The sequence below is a fragment of the Cinclus cinclus genome, chromosome 27 (assembly GCF_963662255.1).
Source record: "Cinclus cinclus chromosome 27, bCinCin1.1, whole genome shotgun sequence".
NCBI classification, from domain to species: domain Eukaryota; kingdom Metazoa; phylum Chordata; class Aves; order Passeriformes; family Cinclidae; genus Cinclus; species Cinclus cinclus.
In genome coordinates, this window is record NC_085072.1 from 6674193 (window position 1) to 6701330 (window position 27138).

Below are 27138 nucleotides of genomic sequence, written 5' to 3' on the forward strand. Positions count from 1 at the left end.
AAGTGGAATAGACACAGTGAAGATTATTTCTTACCTTCATTTCCTCCTCCATTTCAGAGAGTTTCCGCTCCAGGGCTCGCTTCTCCTGTTTACAAGGATTCATAACAAGGAAGGTCACAAGGATTTAGAAGAAAAATTTATGGTATATTTTCTTTTAAAAGAAAAATATGAGTCTTGTGTTTTTGTAGCAGCGTTCCCTGAGGAGTATCCCAAAGCAAGGCAGAGGTTACCACCAGGAGCTGATCAGATGGGACAGGGCAGCTGGAAAACAGGGATATAAGCTAGGCCTGACTGGGTAGATCACAAATTCTAGTCATACCCCTAATGAAACTATTCCCCATTTTCAGTCATCCCAGTTCTCAGGAGCTGCTGATGCAATGTGATTTTGAGCTCTGCAAGTGAAGCCATGGATTTACTTTTACTCCACTAAAGGTGGCAATGAGAAAAGTCACTGAGCCACCCAAATAGGAAACAGAACAAGGCAATTCCCTGCCTGGAAATACTGTTTCTCCCAGATAATCCAGAGCCGCAAAGCTGACTTTTGATGCATTTTAGAAAGTGACAATTAGACTGTGCCATGTGAGTGGCCTCAGCTAAGCCTGTGCCAAGGAGAGATCTGGACTCCTTCAGTGACTTTCCTAACTTGAAGGGGCTCAAACTGCTCCAGGGACATGCCCTGAGAAGGGTCAAGTGGGAAACATGCATCAAGAACAAGATTTACACTCTCTGTCCTGCTCCTTTGCCCTATGCAAAGAGCCACATGGCCAGGAGGATGAGGAAAAGTGTGCTGTGGAAGATGAATTCTGGGTCACTTTTTGCCCACAGCATGGTCCATCCAGGGATTCATTGGTGCAAAATGCATAAGCCATCCTGGAAACAGTTAATGCATCTTCACTGAGAACAACTGGAGACATTTTTACTTTCTAATCACTGAATTTGTGGTTGTTGTGATCCTAATTCAACAGAAGTTATAAGGATGTTGCCCTAACTTCAACAAGGCCAAGTTCAAGGTTCTGTCCCTGGGCTGGGTCAATCCTTGGTATCAGCCCAGGCTGGGGGATGAAGGGATTGAGAGCAGCCCTTCCAGGATTTTGCTTTGCTCCCCCACCACCCCAAACCAGTCTTTATTTGTAAGTATCAAGAATGTTTTAAAACATAATGGACCAACAGTCCCTCAGTGTGACACAATCCATTGGTCATCAGCTGCTTAGAATGAAAGAGAGGAATCAGAACGAAGCTGATGTGCAGAGAGGAGCAGAGTCTCAAGCCCTGCAAAGGTCAGAACACAATTATCACTGTGCACTGCTCCTCAAGGCAAAATACAACTTATCTTTTAATTAATGCTTCCCTTCTAGAAATGACTGCCCTGCACAACAACACAAGGCACAGGCTGTGACTCAGAAGAAAGCAGAGACACGTACCCTCTTCTCCATCTCCAGCATGCTGGATCGGTCAGAAGTTTTCTCCTGCTTCTGCTATGGAAATTAAAAATAGAAAGTGATTAAACCCGAGAGCACTCACAGGGTGCTGCACAAATGCCAAGACAGCCCACAGATGTTCCTGCTTGGGATGCAACAAGTTGATTCACAAAACTACTTGCTTACTTCTGCCTCCTCTATGGCACCTTCCCTCCCAAGAACATCCTTCCAGGAGCTTCCCTCCCTTTCCCATTATGGAGTAAGTGTTGGTTTGTCACGGCCAGTGCTCAGTTTCTCCAGGCAGGACTTGGATTTTCCCTTACCTGGGATGCTTTTTCCAACTTTGCTTTGATATCAGCCAGCTCAAGCTGGGCTTCTTGCAGTTTTGACTTCAGCTTTTGATTTTCAGACAGGGCACTCTCATATAACTGAAATGCAAAACAAGAGCTCAATTAACCAGGCTGCTCCTAATTAATTAACCCCATCCCACCACGCTGCTCTGAGCAGACATGTGCCCTCGGCACTCAGCTGAGGGGCTCACTTTGCTCCCACACATCAGAAGAGAAGGGAAAACAAAATCAACTTGAATACTTTACTTACGTTTTCATAATTGTCCTGGTTTACAATACAACATACATATTCTATTACCATCTGAGAAGGGTGATCATCCTTATCTCTGTGGGAAATGTCTTCTGTTAATGGGCCATTGAGTCCTACTGTATAACTGATAAGATTACATCATCCCATTGGGAGATGCTCCAGCCAGGAGGACGAGCCAAGCCTTTCCTACCTAGATAAAAACTGAGGTTTAGAACGCCAAAGGCAGCCTTTTTCCACTGGATTCCAGAGGAAGAACCAGGTTTTTATCCACATCATCGCTGGACCCTTTGGAGGAAAACTGCACCAGCACCCTGACTGACAGGGTATCAGGTTGTATTCTGACTCTGTCAGTGGTTTTATTTTTATTATTGCATGTATTTTGTTTTTTTTTTTCCTCTTCCCTATTAAAAATTGTATTACTGACTTGAAGTCTCACTGGTTTTGCTGTTCAAACCAGTACATTTATTGGCGCCCAACATGTGGCTAAGAAGGTACTGAGAAAAAAGTCAGCATTACAATTTTGAATTGTGCCAGCCACCTATTCACCATGATTCTCAACATGCTTACGTGGGTTTTATATCTCACTCTCTATATTTTTCTGCACATGGGGAACTATCTGCCGGTTGTAATGCTTCTGTGTAGATCAGGGTATGGTATAAAAATTGCTTTATTGGTCTATTATGTCTATTGCATGATAACCTCTGAGGCAATGAACATCATTCGGAATATATACTCAACTTTGTTTCTTTGTCCTAGTCTAGGCTCCTACATCTGGGGTCTTAACAATCGCACCCAGCCCCTGGGGGGAGGGGAAAAGGATGATTTTTTCCAATCTTTCAGGCATGGCACAGCAGTTTTTGGAAATGATGAGTTCTCTCTGGATGCCAAGGACAGCATAATATTGTTGTTAGTTCTGCTTTGTCTTCTCTGCACAGCCTTCACAGCCTGCAACATGCTTAGAAACAAAACACTACATGGTATAGTGCAGCGTATTCTTGAGGAAGAGGAAAAAAGAAACAAATCTACTGCGTCCATGTCTGCACAGACTGTCACAAAGGAGAAAAGAGCCAAAAGAAAAGCAACAGCATCCGTCTCTACACAGACTTTTATGCAGGAAGAAGGAACCAAAAGTGCCATCAGCATCTCCACACAAACTGTCACCGAACCAAAACAGCCCAGACCAGTAGCAGTTGCCCCCGTTCAGAAGAAGAAATCAAAGAGCAAATCAGTTTGCATAGTCACTGATGAGGACGTGGCAGGACCTTCGCACCCAGCAGAAGAGACAGAGCCAGAAATCATCACTCGCTCTCTATCCCTGGGTGAGCTGCGTGACCTGCGGAGGGAATTCACCCGCCAGGCAAACGAGTCCATCCTGACCTGGCTGCTCAGCATCTGGGATGCTGCAGCCAATGACACAGTTCTGGATGGAAGTGAGGCCAGGCAACTGGGATCTCTGTCGCGGGATGTGGTCATTGACCAGGGGATCGGGAAAACCCAAGAAACCCTCAGCCTCTGGCGGTGACTGCTGACAAGTGTGAAGGACAGGTACCTTTGTAAAGATCTCCAGGTGCACCAAGGAAAATGGAGCACAATGGAACAAGGTATCCGATGCCTGAGGGAATTGGCTGTGCTGGAGATCATTTTCTCAGAAGATGAGAGATTTCCTAAGAGCCCAGACTGTGTCCGGTGCACGTCACAGATGTGGTTGAGATTCGCACGGCTTGGACCAGAGATATACTCCCGTTACCTGGCAACGCTGCAATGGAGGGAAGGTGAGGACATGGTAGGCGTCTTGGCCAATAAACTAAGAATTTATGAGGACACTGTCACTGCCCCATTTCGTACCCATGTCTCAACCGTGGAAACAAGGCTGGTTGAGCAAGTCCGGAGCTTGATTGAAGAGGGCCATCAGAAGCTTAAAAGAACTTAAGGCAGAAAACTACCAGATCTCACCAGAACCAACAAGAGTCTCTGCCATTAGGAGCCAGCGTTTCCCAGCCAGGGAGAAAGGACACACTCCACGAGGTAACCTCTGTTTTTTCCTTCAGGAGCATGGAGAAGACATGAGGAAGTGGGATAGAAAACCCACCTCCTCCTTAGCAGCCCGGGTATGTGAACTGAAAAGAGGGACACCGAACACAAGAAGCTCATCTAGAGTCAACGCTGCTCCAGTCTCTCGTGCACAGAACTCCAAACAGTATCAGAACGATGATATGACTGATCCTCTTGAAGGGACCTCAAGAACCTATCTACAGGAAGAGAGCAACGTGTACCAAGACCAGGAATAGAGGAGCCCTGCCTCTAGCCAGGTAGAGGAGAGGGACAATCGGATCTATTGGACTGTGTGGATCCGATGGCCTGGCACATCTGACCCACAAAAACATAAGGCTTTGGTTGACACCGGCACCCAATGTACCCTGATGCCATCAAGGTATGCAGGAGAAGAGTCAATCTCTATTTCTGGGGTAACAGGAGGATCCCAGCAGCTGACTGTAGTAGAGGCCGAAGTGAGTTTAACTGGGAAAGGGTGGCAGAAACACCCCATCGTGACTGGCCCAGAGGCCCCATGCATCCTCGGCATAGACTATCTTCGAAATGGGTATTTCAAAGACCCAAAGGGATATCGCTGGGCTTTTGGGATAGCTTCTGTAGAGACAGAAGACATCAGAAAACTGAATACCTTACCTAGTCTCTCAGATGACCCCTCTGCTGTGGGACTACTGAGAGTTGAAGAGCAACAGGTACCAATCGCCACAACAACAGTACACCATCGGCAATACCGTACCGACAGAGACTCTGTGACTCCCATCCATGAGATGATTCGTAAACTGGAAAGCCAAGGGGTGGTCAGCAAAACCCACTCACCCTTCAACAGCCCCATCTGGCCTGTGCGCAAGTCTGATGGAGAATGGAGATTGACTGTGGACTATCGTGCATTGAATGAAGTGACTCCACCGCTGAGCGCTGCCGTGCCGGACATGCCGGAACTCCAGTACGAGCTGGAGTCCAAGGCAGCAAAGTGGTATGCCACCATTGACATTGCCAATGCATTTTTCTCCATTCCTCTGGCAGCAGAGTGCAGGCCTCAGTTTGCTTTCACCTGGAGGGGCGTGCAGTACACCTGGAACCGACTGCCCCAGGGGTGGAAGCACAGTCCCACCATCTGCCATGGACTGATCCGGGCTGCACTGGAAAAGGGTGAGGCTCCCGAACATCTACAGTATATCGATGACATCATTGTATGGGGGAGCACAGCAGGGGAAGTCTTCGAGAAAGGAGAGATTATTCAGATTCTGCTGAAGGCTGGTTTTGCCATTAAGCGAAGTAAGGTCAAGGGACCAGCTCAGGAAATTCAGTTTCTAGGAGTCAAATGGCAAGATGGATGTCGTCAGATCCCAGCAGAGGTAATTAACAAGATCACTGCGATGTCTCCACCAACCAACAAGAAGGAAACACAAGCTTTCCTAGGTGCCATAGGCTTTTGGAGAATGCACATCCCTGAGTACAGCCAGATTGTGAGCCCTCTCTACCTGGTTACCCGCAAGAAGAATGATTTCCACTGGGGCCCTGAACAACAGCAAGCCTTCACCCAGATCAAGCAAGAGATCGCTCATGCGGTAGCCCTTGGTCCAGTCAGGACAGGACCAGAGGTAAAGAACATGCTCTACTCTGCAGCTGGAAATCATGGTCTATCCTGGAGCCTTTGGCAGAAGGTACCTGGTGAGACTTGGGGTCGACCACTGGGATTCTGGAGCAGAAGCTATAAAGGGTCTGAAAACAACTACACTCCCACAGAGAAAGAAATTTTGGCTGCCTATGAAGGAGTTCAAGCAGCCTCTGAAGTAATTGGCACTGAAACACAGCTGCTTCTAGCACCTCGACTACCGGTACTGGGCTGGATGTTCAAGGGAAAGGTTCCTTCCACACATCATGCCACTGACACCACATGGAGCAAATGGATTGCCCTCCTCACTCAGCGCGCCCGTATTGGAAATCCGAATCGCCCTGGGATTCTGGAAATAATTACAAACTGGCCGGAAGGTGAGACTTTTGGGTTATCTTCTGAAGAAGAGGAGCAAGTGGCACATGCCGAGGAAGCCCCACCATACAATGAGCTACCAGAGACTGAAAGACGATATGCCCTCTTCACTGATGGTTCCTGCCGAGTTGTAGGCACTAACCGAAAATGGAAAGCTGCAGTATGGAGTCCCACACGACAAGTTGCACAAGCTACCAAGGGACAAGGTGGATCGAGTCAGGTCGCAGAGTTAAAAGCCGTCCAGCTGGCTTTAGATATTGCCGAACGGGAGAAGTGGTCAAAGCTCTATCTCTACATTGACTCATGGATGGTAGCTAATGCTCTGTGGGGATGGTTGGATCACTGGAAAAACGCCAACTGGCAGCGCAGAGGGAAACCCATCTGGGCTGCTGAGATTTGGCAGGACATTGCCACCCGAGTAAAGAAGCTAACCGTGAAGGTTTGACACGTGGATGCGCACGTACCTAAGAGTCGAGCTAATGAAGAGCATCACAACAACGAGCAGGTGGACCGAGCTGCCAAGGTAAAAATATCACAAGTGGATCTAGACTGGCAGCACAAGGGAGAATTATTCCTAGCTCGTTGGGCCCATGATGCCTCTGGTCATCAGGGGAGAGATGCAACATACCGATGGGCCCGTGACCGAGGGGTGGACCTTACTATGGACAGCATCTCACAGGTCATCCAGAACTGTGAGACCTGTGCCACAATCAAACAGGCCAAGCGGGTGAAGCCTCTGTGGTACGGTGGACGATGGTCAAAGTACAGGTATGGGGAAGCCTGGCAAATTGACTACATCACCCTTCCCCAAACCCGCCAAGGCAAGCGCTACGTACTGACCATGGTGGAAGCAACCACAGGATGGCTGGAAACCTACCCTGTGCCTCATGCTACTGCCCGGAACACTATCTTGGGCCTAGAAAAACAAGTCCTTTGGAGGCATGGTACCCCTGAAAGAATTGAGTCAGACAACGGAACCCATTTCAAGAACAGCCTTATCAACACCTGGGCCAGAGAACATGGTATTGAATGGATATATCATATCCCTTACCACGCGCCAGCTGCCGGGAAAGTTGAACGGTGCAATGGACTCCTTAAAACTACCCTGAAGGCACTCGGTGGGGGAACCTTCAGAAATTGGGAAATGAACTTGGCAAAAGCCACCTGGATGGTCAACACCCAAGGGTCCATCAATCGAGCCGGTCCTGCCCAATCTGAACCCCTGCACACAGTGGATGGAGACAAAATCCCTGTGGTACACATGAAAGGTATTTTAGGAAAGACTGTTTGGATCAATCCCACCACAGGCAAAGGCAAACCAATCAGTGGGATTATTTTTGCTCAAGGACCTGGTTACACTTGGTAGGTAATGCAGATAGATGGGGAAACCTGCTGTGTACCACAAGGAGACCTTATTTTAAGAGAGAACTGTGTGTAGGGTTTCATTCTGTATTATGTGTGTATATATATATATATATATATATATATATAGGGTATTGGTTTGGGTATAATGTAGATGGTAATAGAATAAGGGGTGGATTATGTCTTGGTTTACAATACAACATACATATTCTATTACTATCTGAGAAGGGTGATCATCCTTATCTCTGTGGGAAATGTCTTCTGTTAATGGGCCATTGAGTCCTACTGTATAACTGATAAGATTACATCATCCCATTGGGAGATGCTCCAGCCAGGAGGACGAGCCAAGCCTTTCCTACCTAGATAAAAACTGAGGTTTAGAACGCCAAAGGCAGCCTTTTTCCACTGGATTCCAGAGGAAGAACCAGGTTTTTATCCACATCATCGCTGGACCCTTTGGAGGAAAACTGCACCAGCACCCTGACTGACAGGGTATCAGGTTGTATTCTGACTCTGTCAGTGGTTTTATTTTTATTATTGCATGTATTTTGTTTTTTTTTTTCCTCTTCCCTATTAAAAATTGTATTACTGACTTGAAGTCTCACTGGTTTTGCTGTTCAAACCAGTACAATAATTAATGAATTAGAAATAAGAAATCAGCTGTTGAATTTTCTAGGGAAGTTTAAATACTGCCAAGAGGCAAAAAAGGGACAGTTTTAATTTAGGTAATTCTTTACTCACAGGGTGGCGAGGCCCTGGCACAGGTTGCTCAGAGAAGCTGTGGCTGCCCCATCCCTGGAAGTGTCCAGGCCCAGGTTGGATGGGACTTGGAGCAACCTGGGATAGTAGAAGGTGTTCCTGCCCATGGCAGGGGTGGAATGGGATGAGCTTTAAGGTTCCTTCTGACCCAAACCACTGGATTTTTTGAAACAGAAAATGAACATTGAAATGAACAAATGAACATCTTTCTTCCCACTGATTCCTGGGGCTGGTTTCTGTAGCAACAGGCAGGTTTTGTGGCGTGTGCAGTGACAATAATAAATTTAAACAATCCTACTTTTTTATAGTCCCTGTTGCTCTCCTCGTCTGCGCGGCTGCTGAGGGCGGCGAGCCGGTTCTCCCTGCGGCTGTAGGCACTGGAGCGGCCGGAGGCACGGTCGCTGTAGGACGAGTCACTCGTGCTGGGGTTTGTAGCTGCTTCCAACCTGAAACAGGAGGAAGAGCCAGCACTGTGGAGCTGTGGTAACTTGGAACAGCCAGCACAGGGCCCAGCTGGTTGGGATTGGAAGCTGTGGCAGACCCAGCTGAGCTGGGGATCTGTGGGAGCACCCTCCACTCAGCCCTGGGAATTACTGCCCAAAACCTGGCAGCCACCACAACTATAATAACTGAAAAAAATCCCAGGGTACCAGCCCAGCCTTTCATGGGCAGTGACTTCCCGTGAACCTCTCATTTCCATGCTGGGAACCAGCTCCATTTCTAAGAGGGCACTGAGACAAATAATTTGGGGAGTAAAGAATAGAAGCAAACTGGTGCCACAGCTGAGCTCAGGAAAGGACCAAATAGCCAGTACCACACTGGACTTGAAGCAGAGGGAATCCTCAAAGCCATACAAGAACATGTTGCCAATAAATATTACACAGAAAAAAAAAAGGAAAAAAGGAAAATTCTTACCTGGAAAGTCTTTCATGCTGAAGGAAAAAAAAAAAAAAAAAGAAAGAAAAAGGTTATTAATAATAGGAGAATTAAATGTTCAATTCAAAAACTGCAGAGCTTCCAGGCAGCAGCAATTTCCCACCTCAGATAGCAGCACTCAGTTCATGCCATGCTATGCAGAGATTTCCTAGCCCAAACTGGGAATATCCAATCTTTGCCTGAATCTTCAACTGCTTCAGCTCCTCTGAAGCATTTGTTTCACTCACCTAATAAATCCTGAATCTTGCCGTTGAAATCCTCACTTCCAGAACTGAAATTCCTTCCCTGGAATACAAACTAATCTATTGTTTCCCTTTTCCAGTGAAGTCATTCTTACTGACTATGATCACTGTGCTGTGTATGATGTGGGTGAGGGGCATTAACAGACACAGGGATCTCCCAGTGTTTGTGCTGAACTTGAGAAAATCACAAACGGTCTTCTCTCCACGGGCAAGCACCTTCCCATGGAGAAAAGGTTCACAGTGGCAGAGAGGGACACAACAGCAGCTGCAGGACGGAGGGAGAAGACCCTTACTCCAGGATGGCTGAAGCCTGTGTTGGGTTTTCTTCTTTCCCCATCAACATCCAAAACTCTGCTGGTCTGTCCTTGGTTGCCTTTGGATATTAAGGGGCTGGAGCATGTCCAGGGAAGGGAACAGAGATGGGGAAGGGGCTGAGGGAGCTGGGAGTGCTTAGCCTGGAGAAAAGGAGGCTCAGGGGAGACCTGGCTCTGCTCACAGAGAACAAGGGACAGGACAAGAGGAAACGCCTCACATTGTGTTAGGGGAGGTTCAGGTTAGGTGCATATCAGGGAAAATTTCCTCCTCGAAAAGGTGGTCAGGCCGTGGCACAGGTTGCCTGGGGCAGTGGTGGAGTCACACTCCCTGGAAATGTTCAAAAAATGTATAGCTGCAACACCTGAGGACATGGTTTAGAGGTGAACATGGCAATGCTGGAGGAAAGTTTGGGCTCAATGATCTTAGCGGGTTTTTCCAACTTAATAAATCCATGACTCTATGAATAGCCTATGGCAGCTGAATGTGATAAACCACCATTTCAATAAAATTTTCTGGATCAAACAGTTCCTTCCTACAATTACATAAATGCAGTGGTGACGGCATCACTGTCCTGTAAGATATACCACACTGACAGTCACCTCCCCCATGAGGTTTCTGTCTGACATTTACTCAAATTCCAGGTGCATTCCAACTCTTTATGGTCCCTTGAACTGGAAGTTGAGCCCAGTATTCCTCTGCTGGTTTATCAGCAGCATCACTGCTCTGAGTGAGCACAAACCTCCCACAGGCACTTCCAGCCAATTCCCTATGCTCATTTAATAGGGTCAGCACAAAGGACATCACAGAACAGATGAGGGGTCAGACTTTTAGTGTCCATCCATGCTGACACTGCTTGTGCTGTCAGCTACACCAGTAAATCCAGTGCTAAGGCCTTGCTGGGAGGCAATTTGCTGCCATTGGCGAAGTTTTGCCTGGCACCCTGGTCCTTGGAGACTTCAGACCATGCTCTCCTGCCTGGCACCCAGACAATGCTTCTGATCCTGAGCAGGGATCTAGGAGTATAGCACATGCAGAGAGGAATTAAGTCACCCATTGCATGGAGAAGGGTGGACAAGTGACCTGGCCACCTCTCCACTCAAAGCCAGAGGAGCACGGGGGGCAGGTTCCAGAGCATCCCGCCCCATGCTCAACCCTGCCCGCTGCTTGTCAGGACACAACAACCTATTACCTGCACCTGGCTGCTGAGTTTTTAATTCATTCCAGCCTGATGTGACCCTCATCTTGCATCCTGATTCAGAATGGGAAGGTACTCAGGGAGTCTGATATGAATGGGCTCTGCAGCACAGCCTCTGACACGCTGTGAACTGACCAGCACCAGAAAAATGAACAACTGGGACCTGGCACGTGCAGCTTCACAGATGGACCACATGCTCAAGACAAAGCTGCTGCGTGCAGAGATCAAAAGGACAAGCAAACCCTGCTATGAATTAGCACATTCTCCATACAGCTGTGCCCACAGGGCCACCCTCAGCCAGGTTCTTGGGCAGGTGTAGTGCCAGCCCCACCCTGTAGACACCATAACCAAAGCTCCTGGTGCAGGCACAGGCCCTGAGCCTTGGCAGTGGGTCCAGCCTGGTATTATTTTATTCACTCTAATAAAATCTCTCTCCTCTTTTCATCCTAAGAGATGAAAAACCTCCTAAGGAAGACAACAGATGCATTTCCACCATGGCTAAGCCCTGATGCACCTCCACAAGATATGGATGCTGTCTGGGAAGCACCTCATGTGACTCAATGCCTGGCAGCTGCCTGATGTCATGACGGGGACACAGACCTCTTGTCCAAACAGCCCTGGCTTGGGCCATGCTCTGTATGAAACCTGAAGGCAGCAAGCTCTACAGTTTCTGTACAGCTGGCCTCTGGCACAGGGCTGTTAGAAAGACAGACCACAAATCAAACCATATCCTGGGCTCATGCAGGGGAGGGGGAGATTCCACCCCTCTATCCTGCTCAGGTGAGACCCCACCTGCAGAACTCCCTCCAGCCCTGGGCTTCCAGCACAGGAAGGATGTGGAGCTGCTGGAGCAAGTCCAGAGGAGGCCATGGAGCTGCTCCAAGGGCTGGAGCCCCTCTGCTCTGGAGCCAGGCTGGGAGAGCTGAGGGTGTTCAGCCTGGAGAAGAGATGGTTCCAGGGAGATCTTAGAGCCCCTTCCAGTGCCTAAAGGGGCTTCAGGAAAGCTGGAGAGGGACTTTGGACAAGGGGGAGTGGCTTACCACTGGCAGAGGGAAGGGTTATTTGTGATAGGGGGAAAAAATTCTTCCTTGTGAGGGTGGTGAGGTCATGGCACAGACTGCTCAGAGAAACTGGGCACAGCTGCTCCATGATCCCTGGAAGTGTCCAAGGACAGGCTGGACAGGGCTTGGAGCAACTTGGGTTAGTGAAAGGTGACCCTGCCCATGGCAGAGGGTGGGACTGGATGAGGTTCCATCGTCCTTTTCCATCCAAACCAGTCTGGGATTCTAGGATTCTACAAAGGATTTCCCATTTTCAGCCACACACATGCAGATCTCTCCATGGTGCTCTGTTGGCTGAGCTTTCAACATTTGTTTCTTAAAACCCCTCAGCAGCCTGACAGCTCCTTTGAATCCTGGCATAATGACCCTAAGTCCCCTCAAGAGCCAAAGGGAATTACAGTGATTAACAAGGCTCTTGTTGAAAGTTATTTGTGCACTTTATGCTAAATGGCTGGGCAAGCAATTGACTCCTTAGCAAGCCTGAATTTACTTCAGAAATGCACCTGCTAATGGATTTGAACAGTGCTGGGAAACACCATGTGGCTGGGCAAGGTGACGTGGAAACCAGGCAGTGAACCCTAGGAGGTCCCCAAGCCAGCCAGGGTGCTTGTAGCAAGAGAAAAAACCACTTCTGTCCTTTTTTTTCCTTCTAAAAAACAGTAATTTCCATATGGAGGGGGAGCAGAGGCATGCTTCCACAAAGGAAGGGTGATGTAAAAAAGGAATCACTTTAAACATACACACAAAAAGGGGAAACCCCCCAGGTTTATTGTTTTAAAACTTTCCTGTGATGGATTGGTTCAGATTGTGACTATCTCTATGTGTTTAAAGAAAAGGAAAGCACCAGATGAGGGAAGGACCCACATCATCCCTGCTGCTGCTGCCAACATTGAGCAGAACCACCCTGCAGTAAACTGGAATCATGCAATGACAGCACCATTAAGGCTGGAAAAGGCCTCTCGACGAAGCTGTGGAAGGGTCTGGAGCACCAGGAGCAGCTGAGGGAGCTTGGAAAGGGGCTCAGCCTGGAGAAAAGAAGGCTCAGGAGGAACCTTGTGGCTCTGCACAACTCCCTGACAGGAGGGAGGAATCAGAAGGGTTGGGCTCTGCTCCCAGGGAACAAGGGACAGAAAGAAAGGAAATAGCTTTAAGGGGAGGTTCAGGTTGGATACTGGGGAAAATTTCCACCCTGAAGGGGTTGTCAGGTCCTGGCACAGCTGCCCAGGCAGTGGTGGAGTCAGCAACCCTGAAGTGTTTAAAAAACATGTGGATGTGGCACTTGGGACATGGGCTAGCAGTGAACATGGCAGTGGTAAACTCAGTGATGTTAGAAGGCTTTTCCAACCTCAGTGACTCTGTGATTCCATGATTCTATGGAACACTGGAGGAGGTGCTTAACTGAGACATCCCTGCCATTTGCTCAAAGAGAGACAAACATCTTCAGATGGGGTTTCACGCTGGAGACATAGTTTCAGCAGAGAACAGCTTCTTTCCAGCTCAGTTCTGCCCTATGTTTGACCACAGCACCTTTGCAACCCTCTCCATGTGCTTCTATCTGCACCTGCTCCATCAGCACATTCCCCACTGGTCATGCCCACACTGCCCTGTCCTCTTAAAGAGCCACCAAACACTCAAATGCTTGGAATTCCAGCAGCATGTGTTGCCCATGTAAGTGAGGGAGGAGGTCCTTTGCTCAGAGATGCCATCCCAGAGCTGGAAATTCCAAGGTCAGAGTGAGAAGGTGAAGGACAAAAACTTCTTCCTTTATTGCCGGAAGAGAAGTTGGGAACTAAGAGAGTGAATGAGGAGCTGAGGCATCACACATGCACTTGACTGAGCTGGTGCAGGAAGGGTCTTTTCCTTCCTGACTTTCCTGAAGGAAATTGTTAGGGTTTGTGAGGGGATGCTGAGAAACTGCTGTATCCACTCCAGTCATTATCAACAAATGCACAGGAGGCTTTTTTCTTTCCCTGGCAAATTTGGAGCAGCACTGCAGTTTTGCCCACATTCCTTTATTTCCCTTGGGATCAAAATTCAACTAAAAACATCAAGAGCCAGGGAAGCATCAAGTTGTGAAATTATCCTTCCATAATCTAAACAGGGTCAGAGCACTGCAGGGGTTGGGGTGGGGAGAACATGCAGGGCTGGAGGCGGCTGTCCTGATTTGGAATCCAGCACGGAAGCTGAGCTGAGCCCCGGTGCTGCTGCCCAGACACCCAAGGGGGTGACTTCTAAAGCAAAACTAAAAAGCATGGAGCACTTGCAGCCATGCTCACAAGCTTCTGGTAATCCTCAGGTCTTAGAGCTCTCACCAGAGAGATCCCATCACCTTCCCTTCCATCCATCTCATGGTGGGCAGCACGTCCAGGTAGTGCTGGGTGGTGGAGGACACCACCTGGTGAAGGGTTCAGCCCATTTTGCCAGCTCAGAGGTGATCCAACACAGGTGGCCTGGAAAATCATCAGGATCTGAGATGGGACCCAAGAAAAAGGGCAAAGAGCACCACGAATGATGCAATCAAAGGATGGTTTGGGTTGGAAGGGAACTTACAGCTCATCTAATTCCACCCCCTACCATGGGCAGGGACATCTTTCACTATCCCAGGTTGCTCCAAGCCCTGTCCAACCTGGCCTTGGACACTTCTAGAGATTCTCAAGGTGCTGACATTGGTCAGTCTCAGGGAAAAGGCACGCTGGGTACCAGCCGTGGCTCCACCTACCCAGAGTGCTGGGATGCTGCCTTGTGCCAAGAATACCATCCAGGACTTATTTTAAAAATGTACTCGGACCATGGAGGACAGAAGCCTTCCCTTAAAACCAGAAAATTTTGCAGCTGTTGGGAGCTCAGTGATGAATAATTAAAACCAAATTCCTCATAAAAGATCTCAATAAAAGGCAGCCCTGAACTGCAGTGCCAGAAGGGGGATTGGCTGCTGCTCTTGCCAAGGCAGAAACTGCCCTAATTGCTTCCAATTGCATTCTGTGGCTGAGGTTGGAGCCAGTGAAGGCACAATTGCCTGCTATTTACATTTTTTCAAGAAAAAAGAAAGAAAAAACAAACAACGAAAAAAAAGAGGAAAAAAAATAAATGCTTTAGGAACATTTCATGCTTCTTTATCTCAAACTGGACAGTCTCATGACAGTGTACGCTATTTTAAGAGAGTTGTCAAGGAATTCATTTTGGTGTGTTTTGTCTGAGAAATCCTGATCAATGGCTAGAATTAATTAACCACCATGTAATGAGACCCAGGGGTACAGCTCCAGCTCAGTCCTCCTTTAAGAAAAAGTCACTAAGTTCCTGCAGTTACGTAGCTCAGCTGCTCCTACATGAGCTCCAGTGTTGGGCCAGGCTGATGCTCCAAAGGACAACCTCTCCCTCTCAGAAGCATGGAAAGTTCTGAGCTGGAAGGGATCCGTGAGGATTGAGCCCACCTCCTGGCCCTGCACTGACATCCCCAACAATCGCATCCTGTACATCCTTGAGAGCCGTGTCCAAGCTCTCCTAGAGCCCTGGCAGCCTCGGGGCATGCCTGCTCCCTGGGGAGCCTGGGCACTGCCCAGCACCCTCTTGGGGAAGAACCTTTCCCCAATATCCAGCCTGACCCTCCCTGACACAGCTGCAGCCCTTCCCTCAGGTCCTGTCCCTGTCACAGAGAGCAGAGATTGGAGCTGCCCTCGGGAGGAGCTGCAGCCCCCAGTGGGGTCTGACCTCAGGCTCCAGGGCGAACAGACCAAGTGCCCTCAGCCACTCCTTGTGTGGCCCCTCCAGACCCTTCCTTATTTCCATGTCCCTTCTTTGGACACTCTCCAATAGCTTCAGATCCTTCTTGTATTGAGGTGCCCAAAACTGCCCCACAAACTTGATGTGAGGCCACACCAGGGCAGAGCAGGGTGATGCTGAGGGCAGGAATCCTCCAGGAGCTGGTGCAGCCAGAGCTTAGCTTGAAGGAACAAAAGCCAGGAGGAGGCTGCCTGGGACACCTCAGACCATCCCCGGTGGGTACAAATCATGCTCCCCTCCAGCCATATTTGTCCTTCCAGTCAGGAATGGCTGGGATCAAGTTTAAGTTTTTCAGTGGGTGCAGAATAATTCAGACGTCTGGCTGAACTCTGCTTTTCAGAGTTATTTCGAGGTCATTGCCTCCCTCAGAAAGCTGCTCCTCTGACCTGAGAGCTGTGGTTTGTGCAGCGTCCCCTCAGCTCAACCAGCCTGAGGGATGTGCTGCTTCCAGCTCGAGCCTGCAATCGTGCAAATGCAAGGATTTCAAAATCCTGTGGATATGATTAATAATCCAGTGCAGCCAAGCCACCTCCATGTAACCTCCAACTCCCCAAAGCCTGATGCGAAATATGTTTTCTCAAACTATAAATCAATAAACTTTGCTTAAGGAAAATTACTATTATTGAAGCATAACATTAAAAGCTTCTCCAAGATGGAATAGCGGCTTTGGCAGCTGGCTGCAGCAGATCCCATTGTTTTCAGTATAAACAGCACCTATTTAATCAGAAATAAACATCCAGGGCTGTGAGAGACTGATGGCCGCATCTTCTGCCATCCCAAACAAGTTACAGTAGGATGCTGGTCTGTGCCATGGCCAGCCTGTGGTTCTGTGCTCCAAAACTCTCTTATGGCCCTTGGGCTTTCCAGCAGCTGCAGTTTATTTCCATTGTCTCTTGGGTATAAAACTCACCATGTAAAACATCAGGCTGGACAGTATTTTAATTTAGGAAAGGCCATAATTCTGAAACTCAGGGTTTGCTGTTCTGAAACTCAGGGTTTGTTGCTCTTTTTTCCTTCTTTTCTAAGGGATCAAATTTTATTGGTGAAAAATTTAATTTTGCAAAGCAACGTGATCTTAGACAAAACTCTTTAGAGATGTGGAAATAAAACCCGACCATCCAAGTGACATGAGAGGAAAAGATTTCTATTCCTAAATTCCTTCCAGATGAGAATGCCATAGGTCTACAGGAACCCCTTTCCAGCCCTGCAAAAACTCTGGCAGGATGTTCTCAGGTGTTTCATTAGGGACTTAAATACCTCTTGAGCCACCAGTGAGGGTGAGAGCTGCCAACAGCCAACCCAGCAGCTTCTCAGTGTGAGATTCACTCCAAAATCCAGCGAACAGCTCCTGAGCCAACAGCTACCTTCCCACAACAGCACTGTGGGCAAAGGCAGCACATGGCAGTGAGACTGCAATCATGGAATCACAGAACTGTGAAGACTGGAAAAACCCTCTAAGACCATCAAGTCCAAATATTACCCCAGCACTGCCATGTTCACCATGAATTCATGTCCCCAGGTGTGATGTCCCAGGTGCCACATCCACATGTTTTTGAACACGTCCTGGAATGGTGATTCCATCTCTGCTCAGGGCAGCCTGAGCCAGTGACTGACCACTTTTTCAGGGAAGAACCTGATCCAATATCCCCTGGTGCAACTTGAGGCCATTTCCTCTTGTCCTGTTGCTTGTTACCTGGGAGAAGAGAATGATCCCCACACAGCAGTGCTAGGTTAATATTTGGACTCACTGATCTTAAAGTGCTTTTCCAACCTTAATGGTTCCATGATTCTATGCACCACCTCCCATGAATAGCACAAGCACAGCTGCCAGTACACAGGGAAAAGGATGAATTGGGCTCTGTTTCTCTTCCAGCCATATTTTTGATGGGTTTGTGTTCATTTTATGAAAAACAGAACTCTAGTGGACTCCTGCAGAGAAGCAGACACTGGTTTCCAGCTCAGCAGGATGAAGTTGTTTGCTGCTCACAATTTCCACCCACTCTCCCCATCACTCCTGTGGCTGCTCATTCTCATCCTGCAGCACTTCCCCCTCTCTGTCTCTGGTTTTGTGCCTGTACCATTAACTGACCCAAATTAAGGGTATTGTCTTTCTCTTCCTCCTTCTACAGTTCCAACTTATTCCCTGTTCTCATGGAACCTCAAGCTGCCCCTGACCTTGTGACCTCCTGCAAAGGAGCCATGGTTTCAAGTCTGAGCTGTCCCAAGGGATTGCTCTCCAACTGCTTAACCAGATTCTCCAAAGGCAACACTTCTGACCAGGCAGCTGAGGGTCAAGCAGGGGCTTTAAATGAGGCTGTAGTGTTACATCAGGTCCTCTCCAAATCATCCATGACCACTCAGAGATTTTAATAGTTAACAGACTCCCTGGTCCAGCTTTGGCTTGGATCAGTTCTGCTGTTCGGAGGGAGAAGAGCTCAAGGAACTTCAGCCTCAGGGACAGAAGCTGTTCAGCCCAAAGGTCACAGCACATGCCCTAACCCATCTTGTTTATACATCCAGATGGAGAAGCATCATCCAACTACTGAATCACAGCACGGAACATCTCCTGGGTGGTGCTCTGGGAATGACCACAAGTTCCCAATATTCTTCCAGATATGGACATTTACAGAGGAAAACCCCAACCCCCCCCCCCCCCCCCAAAAAAAAAAAACAAAACCAAACAAACAACAAAAAAAATAACAAAAAAAACCTAACCCAAAAAAAACCTCCAAGGCCAAACAATGTAGAAGGATTTCATCCCGATATCCATCTGAAAAACATGATGTTTGAGGAATAACCAGTGATAAAACAAAGCAGGGTGCTGGAGAACACAGACAAAGATTAATTGCTGAAAGTTTAAGTTTCAGTATCCCAAATTTTTTTTTTGTCTGCTGGGAGAGAAGGGAATAATTTCCCACAAACACTGCGTAACTAGTCAGCAATCCAGAAATTAGACAGAAACTATAATGAAACAACTTTTTTGATCCCGTTTCAATTTATGCAGCATCATTTTTATCACAACCAAATGGGTCCAAGCCATTAAATGGAAACCCAGAAATGTAAAGCTTCCTGGAAAAATATTTTCGTAACACTTTCTATTCTCTAACTAACACACTGGCAGTGGCAGTATAGCAAGTCAAATGATTCACAGAGGAAAACCCCATGTGAGAATAAACCTGTGACTAGGAATATCTGAAACAGATGTAACCTGTTGCAAAAACCCCAAAGAGCAAAAACTGATTATCTGACACATTTATATTCCTAACTCGAGGAAGGCTGTAATCCTATCAGGCATTTCTAATGACCTTCCAGCACTCTGGGACATTGACATTTTACATTGGCAAGTGACAGGACAAGTGGGGGATGGTTTTAAAGTAAGAGAGGAAAGATTTAGATCAGGTAACAGGAAGAAATTTTTCCTGCCCCATCCCTGGAAGTATCCAAGGCCAGGCTAGATGGGGCTTGGAACAACCTGGGCTAGTGGAAGGTGTCCCTCCCCATGGTGGGGTGTGATGAGATGAGCTTTAAGGTCCTTTCCAACCAAATCACTCTGGGATTAAACATTAACACCAATCCCGTCAGTGTGATCTGCATGCTGAGCACCTGCAGCTCAGCCACTCACATTTTTGTATATTAGCTTTCCTTTCTGCTGTAAGATTTGCTTTGCCTTCCCCATGTACATGTGCACATGACCGTAGCCAGCCTTGGTGCATTTGCTGCCATGGCAATCAGTGCTCAGAGCCCTGCTCAGAGCACCACAGGCTCCATGTGGGGGCCGTTAACAGAGACAGTGATTTGGGAACTGCTGCTTTTTATACTCAAATATTACTACCAAGTGACTTGGTGAAAACATATGGCCCATAAAAGGTGACGCTCCTGCATCCCATATTTCATCCAGCACAGCTCCTTCACATGCTCCAAAGAAAGGCAGAATAAAATGAATCAGTGCAGATCACTGCGTACACTTAGAGCTTTATTGCTGAGCTCTTCCTGATAAAAGTTCAGCTGGAAAGCTCAGGTTGTGTACTCTGATGGTGGCTTAATGAGGGAGCAGTCTAACATCAGAGGGAAAAGCCTTGCAGTGAAAGTGTGAACATGGACAGAACAAGGAGAATTATACAGGATCTCCTGAGGAGTGAGTAACAACCATCAAGCAGCTACTTCACAACTGGGCTGGGCAGAGAATGGACAGAGAGCAGCCCTGAGGAGAAGGACATGGGGGTGTTGGTGGATGAGAAGCCCCACTCAGGTGAGACCCCACCTGCAGAGCTGCCTCCAGCCCTGGGCTTCCAGCACAGGAAGGATGTGGAGCTGCTGGAGCAAGTCCAGAGGAGGCCACGGAACTGCTCCAAGGTCTGGAGCCACTCTGCTCTGGAGCCAGGCTGGGAGAGCTGGGGGTGTGCAGCCTGGAGAAGAGAAGGCTCTGGGGAGACTTTAGAGCCCCTTCCAGTGCCTAAAGGGGCTCCAAGAGAGCTGGAGAGGGACTTTGACAAGGACTTGGAGTGACAGAACAAGAGGGAATGGTTTCCCATTGTCAGAGGGCAGGGTTAGATGGGATATTGGGAAGGAATTTTTGGCTGTGAGGGTGGAAAGGCTCTGTGACAGACTGCCCAGAGAAGTTGTAGCTCATCCCTGGAAGTGTCCAAGGCCAGGTTGGATGGGGCTTGGAGCAACCTGGGCTAATGGAAGGTGTCCCTGCCCATGGAACAAGATGGGGTTTAAGGTTTCTTCCAACCCAAACCATCCTGAGATTCTAAATGATGGCAGTCACACAGATGCAGCCACTACTGAACCAACAGCCTACACACATCAATGACAATTTTAAGTTTTGATGGTCTCTTTTAGAGCAAAAAGTATCAGTTAACAAATCAAGAAGGAGCACTTTATAAAAAAAGAGTAAGGTTTGACAAAGAGGTGAGAAACAACTAAGAAGCTGCAACTGGAATCTCTGCAGTTAGTTAGGAACATGCATTCTCCTTAACTTTTGTTTTCCCACCTAACCAATAGCCAGTGGAGAAGCACAAGTGTTACAAAGCATCACAACAAACAGATGGATAAGCCTAAACACAAACTACATGTGCATGAAGAAATGACTGGCCCAGCAGTAACAGGAATTAAAAAAAAAAATTCAGTCCTTGACTTCACTCTCATCTTTCCAATCCTGTCATTTATTTACTTAAATAAACCTGCACACAACAGATTTATGCCATTGGATGCCCATTACATTTTTGGAAGTGAGTATTATTTTTTTCAGGAGGAGAAATTTCAAGCTAAATCACTGTGGTGCAAAACATGATGACAAGGTACCCACTGCCAAACACTTGAAACTTGTGCCAAATAATGGGATGATCTGAATTGATTTCAAAGGGGTTTCAGTTTCCTCTTTTGAGGAACATCCTCATTAAAGCAACATTTACCCTGGGGGGTTTAACAGGATTTGGGTATTTTAGTTTGTGGAGATCCCAGAGCTACGGGACAGTGCTGACCTGGCACAGGGACCAAAACCCCACTGTCACCATAAGCTCCTGTGCAGGGACATTCTCTCACTTATGGACTGCATGACTTCACTACAAAGTGTCCCCCTTCCTTAGCTGTGCACTTGGGGACTTCCCAGCAATCAAAGGAAGAAAAACCCCAGGCAATATTATCCTAACTCCTAAGGAGGAGCATTCCAAGCAGCAGTGCAAGTGCAGAGGGAATGCCACGGAAAACTGCTTGGCAAATGACATTTAATGCAGCTGTTTGGCACTGACACCTTGGTAAGTCATGCCTCCTTTGCCCTGCCTGGTTCTCCAAGAGTTTTCTCCCTGCATGTACCATGTATGAGGCTCCTGTGTGTGCTCACACCCTGGAAATGTTTGGAGCCCACAGTTCTGCTGGTATCAACAGACTGCATGGAAAAAGACTCCAAGATTCCTACCTGGTTTATGAAGGGTGGTGGCTCCCTGTGGCACAAGCCTGTTACTGTGAGCATGGGGGAGTGGGTGGGGAGGAATAAACACATGGAACAAACCCAGAGTAAACCACACTCCCTTATTTCTCTTGCTTGTGGGAAAATTATGTTGTCTTGGAGAAAGAGTTAACTCAAATCCTTATTTTAGCCTGAAGTCAATCCTTCCCTAATTAGCCTTTTAAGGCATGGGCTATTTCCATAACCCAGATAGAACCAGGCCTGTTTCCTACACGACTGAGTCGATGCTGCTGCATTCTCCAACTGTTTTTTCCCTACAGATGCTGTGGAGTCACATCTGACACTGCCTGACCACTGCAAGGATTTCCATGCTCAAGTGGTGGTTTTCATCAAAACCTCACTGCCACAAGACGCTCTTCTCCAGGCCCTCTCATTCCCACCTGGCACCTTTCTGTAACCACCTAAGAACTCCCACCACCTTCTCCAACACCCACAGCTCCCCAGGAGCCTGCAAATCTCATTACGGTGATGGACAGAGAAACGAGCACCACCTCCACCCACCTGAGAGTTTCCACCACCTTCCCCAGCACCCATAGAACCCCAGGAGTCTACAATCCCCCCATGGCTCTGGACAGAGAAACCAGCCCCTCCTGTCAGTCTGCCCTAGGCACAGCTCAGGGCTCTTGTGAGATGTTTGTCACTCTCTCATGTGCCCAGATGCATAAGAGGGAGAAATGAGTCAGTCTGAACATGTCTGGCCTTAAAAACTTGGGGTTTCAAAGAAATGAAACCATTTCCAGCATGCTGGAATGGTTCCCCACCTGTTAAGAGGCTGGTGATCAATACTGCAGCCCTTTAGTGAGGAATGGTAAGCAATGTGGTTAAACTCATGAGGGCAACCCATCCAAGCCCATATGGGATAGTTTTAGATTATCTGAACCCAAAATATTATCTGATCCCCAAGACACTCCAGCTGCAGAAGGAAGAAACCTGCTCCTGATTACAGTTAAAAGCCCAGGGAAACCAGCAGCCACAGAAGCCTCAAGGCTGAAAGTTCCCTAGGTCAGGAACTGCTTTCATTAATGCCACAGCATTGGGTTAAAACTCAAAGTATTTCAGGCAATACTTTTTCCAGACCAATATCTGTCCCTTCCAACAGAGCAGGCAATTCATATCTGATTTGAGCAAATACCAGTGCTGGAATTAATTAAATGCTCCTGATGCCTGGAAAGGCTGACCTGGAAGAGAGACTAGACAGAGCAAAAGGAATAAAATAGGTATTTATTGAAAGGATCCACCTTGGGCAGTGCCAAAGCCTGGCTGGGGCTACACCCAAATTAAATCCACGATGGATCCTGGTCACAAGTCTTTACACTTTTATGAGTTTTGGTCATCTACGTATTGGGGTCAACTGTCCAACCACAGCCTCAGGACATGAAGTCTCAGCCCCCTAGCTTGCCCCCTTTCCCTCGCCATTGTTTCTGCTTTTTGGGTACCAGTTGTCCTTGATTCTCTAGCTAGGAAGAAAATGTTTTTCTAACTACCCTGTGAAGAGAACTTACTAACACCTAATATGAAGTTTTAGAGTTACACACTAAGCAGCAGAGATTCTGAAAAATGTAAAAGCTAAAGCCCAAGGCATCACTCCCATCTAAAATTAGCATGGCTGTTAAAAACTAATTCCTCCAGGCTTTGACTACAGCATGATAATATTTCGTGATGGTGAAGAAGCTGCCTGTACAACAATTCAGACCCAGAGAATTTGTGACAGCTTCACCCATGACTCTGGAGCTATTAGCAGTACTGCTGGGAAGCATTCCCAACTTTCCAACACCTTGGGAGAGGAGGATACCAGCTCTGGTTTGGGGAGTACAGGTAACTACCTTGACTTGCCTCCTGCTACAGGTGGTTTTCTTCATTTTTTTTGTGGTGTTGAAATTTATTAAACTACAGCACAGGTCAGCTCAGCCTCAGGGGTGAAAGCTGAACACAAACCTTGTTTCACCAGCGATATCAAAGTGTTTATGGAAAAAGTGCAGTTTAACAAGCTGGTCAGGTTCTGCCTCGTTTTTACCCATCCAGCAACAGCTATGGGAGAGCCACATTCCATGACAGGGGGAAACTACCATGCCAGCAATTCCCTATACCACTAATACAGCTAATCCCAGTGCAGGGACTCTGGCAGCTGCTTAAAACCTGTTGCTGCAGAGGCACCATCCCAAGTTTCATTTAAACCATCCTCTTCCCAAAGGAAACCACAGCCACAGGTCTCCAAGGGTAAGACAACAAACCGCCACCACCGGGCTCTGCTCAGAGCATGTGCTGAGCAGGGTAATACAGAAAGGAAAAAGTTGCTTACTCTGAGTGTCTTTGCGATCGGGGAAGGAGAGGATGGGGGAGAGTCTGACTGAGCCTTCCTGCTGCGAGTATATTCCTTACTCCTGGTGTACAGGGACGACATGGCCTCGCGGGCTGGGTGTCTGTGAGAAACAACACCAATCTTGCTCTCCTGTTGGTCTACGGTGCTGGGCAGGTCCTTCTTCCAAGGTCAGAACAAACTAATTAAACTATTCACAACTCTGGTAATTAAACTCTCCTGTTTAGGGTGTATAATTTTAGGCATTAATCTGCTGCAGGAAGTGCTGAGGCTCCACAATGTTTCTTGTCCGAGCAGAAGCAGAGAAGGTGTCAAGGACTTGCTGTGCTCCAGTTCCGGGTGCTGCTCTGTGCCAGCCTCACTGCCCGGGCCCCGTCCTGACTTCTCCGCAAAAGGACATTTCTTCTCATCCAGAGCGTGCCACAGGCCCAGAGGGATCAACCTCTCCCCAGAACTGCAGGAGTCACAAACTCCCAGCTCAAGGAGAGAGCTGGAAACTGGCTGGGTTTATCTAGACACGAAGCTTTTGCCAAAAAAAAGCTACAAAAAAGGAAAGGAAAAGCAAACCCTGATTTACTCCAGAGCACGGCTGTGAGCTCTGCCCTTGCTGTATGGAGCTGCAAGTTTTAAGTGAAACACAAAAGCATAAATCAGGAACAAACGCTGCTTTGGAAAGGGGCAGTCCAGCTGAAGTTGGGTTTTGTTCCATCCTCCTCCTCCACCTCCTCCTCCCCCTTCCGCCACCCTTACCCACGTACAGGCTTCTCCCTTCCCTCCCTCTCTCTGCTGCCTTCTGACATTCTGACATTCCAGATCCTGACTCGCTCCAAAAGGAATGCTGGAGGGCAGCCAGCAGCAGCGATTCACTTTCAGCTTGGGATTTGGGCTGCCAAATTGGGTTTGGGATTGATTTTGGGATTTGGGCAGAAAAAGAAATGAAAAAAAATGGAAAGGGGGAGAAGAGAAAATCCCTCCTAAGCTTCTGAGGCCTGGTGGGCCATGAGTGGGATATTGGAGGTGAGCTGACAGCACTTTGCAGAGGCTAAATTCCAGAACATATGCGTGGCTGTGACAGAGAGAGATGATTTAAAGGCCATGGAGCAGCTCATGCCATGAAAGGGAGGACACACTTGGGCAGCACAACAGGATTTTTGTTGTTTGCTCATAAGCCTGTTTGGGCTGGGGAAGGGCAGCACAGAGCTTGTGTAATGTACACTGGTTCAAGGGAGCATTTGGAATCCAGGAGGAGGGAGAGGAGCTGGGATGCAAGGACAGAGGGTGTGGAGAGCATGTACCTCTCCCAGACTTCCAGCTCTCTGCCAAGTTCTGCTCTGGACAAGCCCACTGGAAGTGGCAAGATGGCTCCCTGCAAAAGTGAGCACGTGTCACTCATGTCCCATTGAAATAAGACACAGGATGTTCATTTGAAAAATGCCTCTAACAAGCTCACAGAACCACAGAGAATCACAGAATGGTTGGGGTTGGAAGGCACCTCTGGAGATCATCCAGTCCAATCCCTCTGTCACTTAGAGCAGGTGCCTGTCCTGCCACTGCATCAGCAGTGTGCATCCTGCTCCAGCTTCATATCTGCTTAATATCAAACATTTCCAAACAAGGCCAGGCTGGATGGGGCTTGGAACTATCTGGTCTAGTGGAAGATGTCCCTGCCTGTGGCAGTGGAGTGGAGGGAGATGAGCTTTAAGGTCTCTTCCAATTCAGACTATTCTGTGAAGCACAGAATAGCATCTATATAAAAATATTTTAAGAGTATTATCCCACTCTGCGTTGCTCTGAAATCTTGCCCCTTTTTGCACCCTGCTTGGCAACTGAGTAATTTTATTGGCACAGAGCTTGGGGAAGGGGCTTGGAATAGCAGCTACAGTAATTCCTCCTGCCATCCAGCATCTTCACTTTCCAAGGGCAAAGCAGCATCACTGTGTAACCAGGCAGAGCAGGAGATGGGGCTGCCAGATTTTCCTGCTCTAAGAAAGTTCCAGTGAGATCAGGTTTCTCTATACTTCTCAAGAAAGGACAGGAGTAATCATCCACTGACTGCAGGAGAGGGGAAAAGGGATTTGGAGAGGTCTAATTCTGCCTGGTAATATCTCTGCATTCCCCTTTCAAGGTAAGGAAACAAAGTCCAGACACACAAGAAGGCAGTGACAGGCACCCTGCTGCTCCAGGAGGCTGGGGCAGGACCTTGATCTTTACAGCCTCCATCTGCTGCACTCATCACACACCTCTCCCTGTGCCTGGAGTCTGACTCTTCTGTACAACAAGGTAATTCAGATGCTTTACATGCATATTTATAGACCCTACATACAGGGTGATCCTTTCGCACCAGTCTCAATTTCTGGAGTTTCAAAACAGTGTAAGTGAAACTGGGCAAACTGGCCGGTGGTGCACTGAAGTGTCCCAGTCCCAGCTCCAGGGCTGACAAAGCCCAGCTTAGTCACCAAGGCGGAGCTACACAGCTCTAAATTACAGTGTTTGGCTTCCCATCCCATCCAGTCCCAAATAAACCACTCTCACATCCCTCCAAGGTCACGTTTCTGCTGAGGAGGGGCAGGAAAGCTCCAAAATCAACATTCTGGTACAGAACTCCCAGCCCGTATCCAAAATACAGCCTGAGCCACTCCAGACTAATTATTTAGTACCCAGTGTAGATCTCACACAGACTGACTAACACAGCTTAGTGGCCAGTAACTCATTTTAGAGAGAAGGGGATCGGCCAGGATTGATTGGCCAAGACACAGAGAGCAGCAAGAGATGCAATATGGCAAAACACACCAGGTTTCAGTGTGTCATTATTCCAACAAATGCCTGATTTAGGGGTTTCTTCCTGCTGGTTTCTACAGTTTACTTTCAAGTAGTCCCCAGTGGAAATATGAAACATGACTCTCCTTCACAGTGCTGCTATTCCTCACAGCCTCAGCTCTGTCACATTCAAGGTCATTGTTTAGATCTGACTGTTCCTGTCTATTCACAAGACTCCTTAGTCAGAACCAGGCTGGTCCATGCTTTAGCTGTGGTGCTGTGTACTTTACTAAGGAATATTTAAACAGCTTTCAGAAAGACATGCAGAAAAATCATCTTCCATGAGCATTTCCACAACCACTGCACACAATCCCCTGAGGCTGTCC

At 47.8% G+C, this 27138-nt stretch overlaps 1 protein-coding gene across 5 annotated transcripts in view; it reads right to left on the bottom strand.

Annotated features, from left to right (window-relative positions):
- The window catches only part of PPP1R12B (protein phosphatase 1 regulatory subunit 12B), a 148640-nt gene that overhangs the window by 12593 nt on the left and 108909 nt on the right, over positions 1-27138 (bottom strand). Inside the window, exons 1-6 of one of the 5 annotated variants that reach the window (XM_062509648.1) lie at positions 23978-24079; positions 9094-9110; positions 8477-8624; positions 1742-1846; positions 1422-1475; positions 35-85 (exon numbers count right to left, since the gene is read on the bottom strand). In XM_062509648.1, the coding sequence (XP_062365632.1) occupies positions 35-85; positions 1422-1475; positions 1742-1846; positions 8477-8624; positions 9094-9110; positions 23978-24079 (477 nt within the window). Of the gene's footprint in view, positions 1-34; positions 86-130; positions 262-1421; positions 1476-1741; positions 1847-8476; positions 8625-9093; positions 9111-23977; positions 24080-24495; positions 24536-27138 lie in introns of those variants that run through there. The other 4 variants (XM_062509641.1, XM_062509640.1, XM_062509642.1 and 1 more) reach the window with 4 other exon arrangements.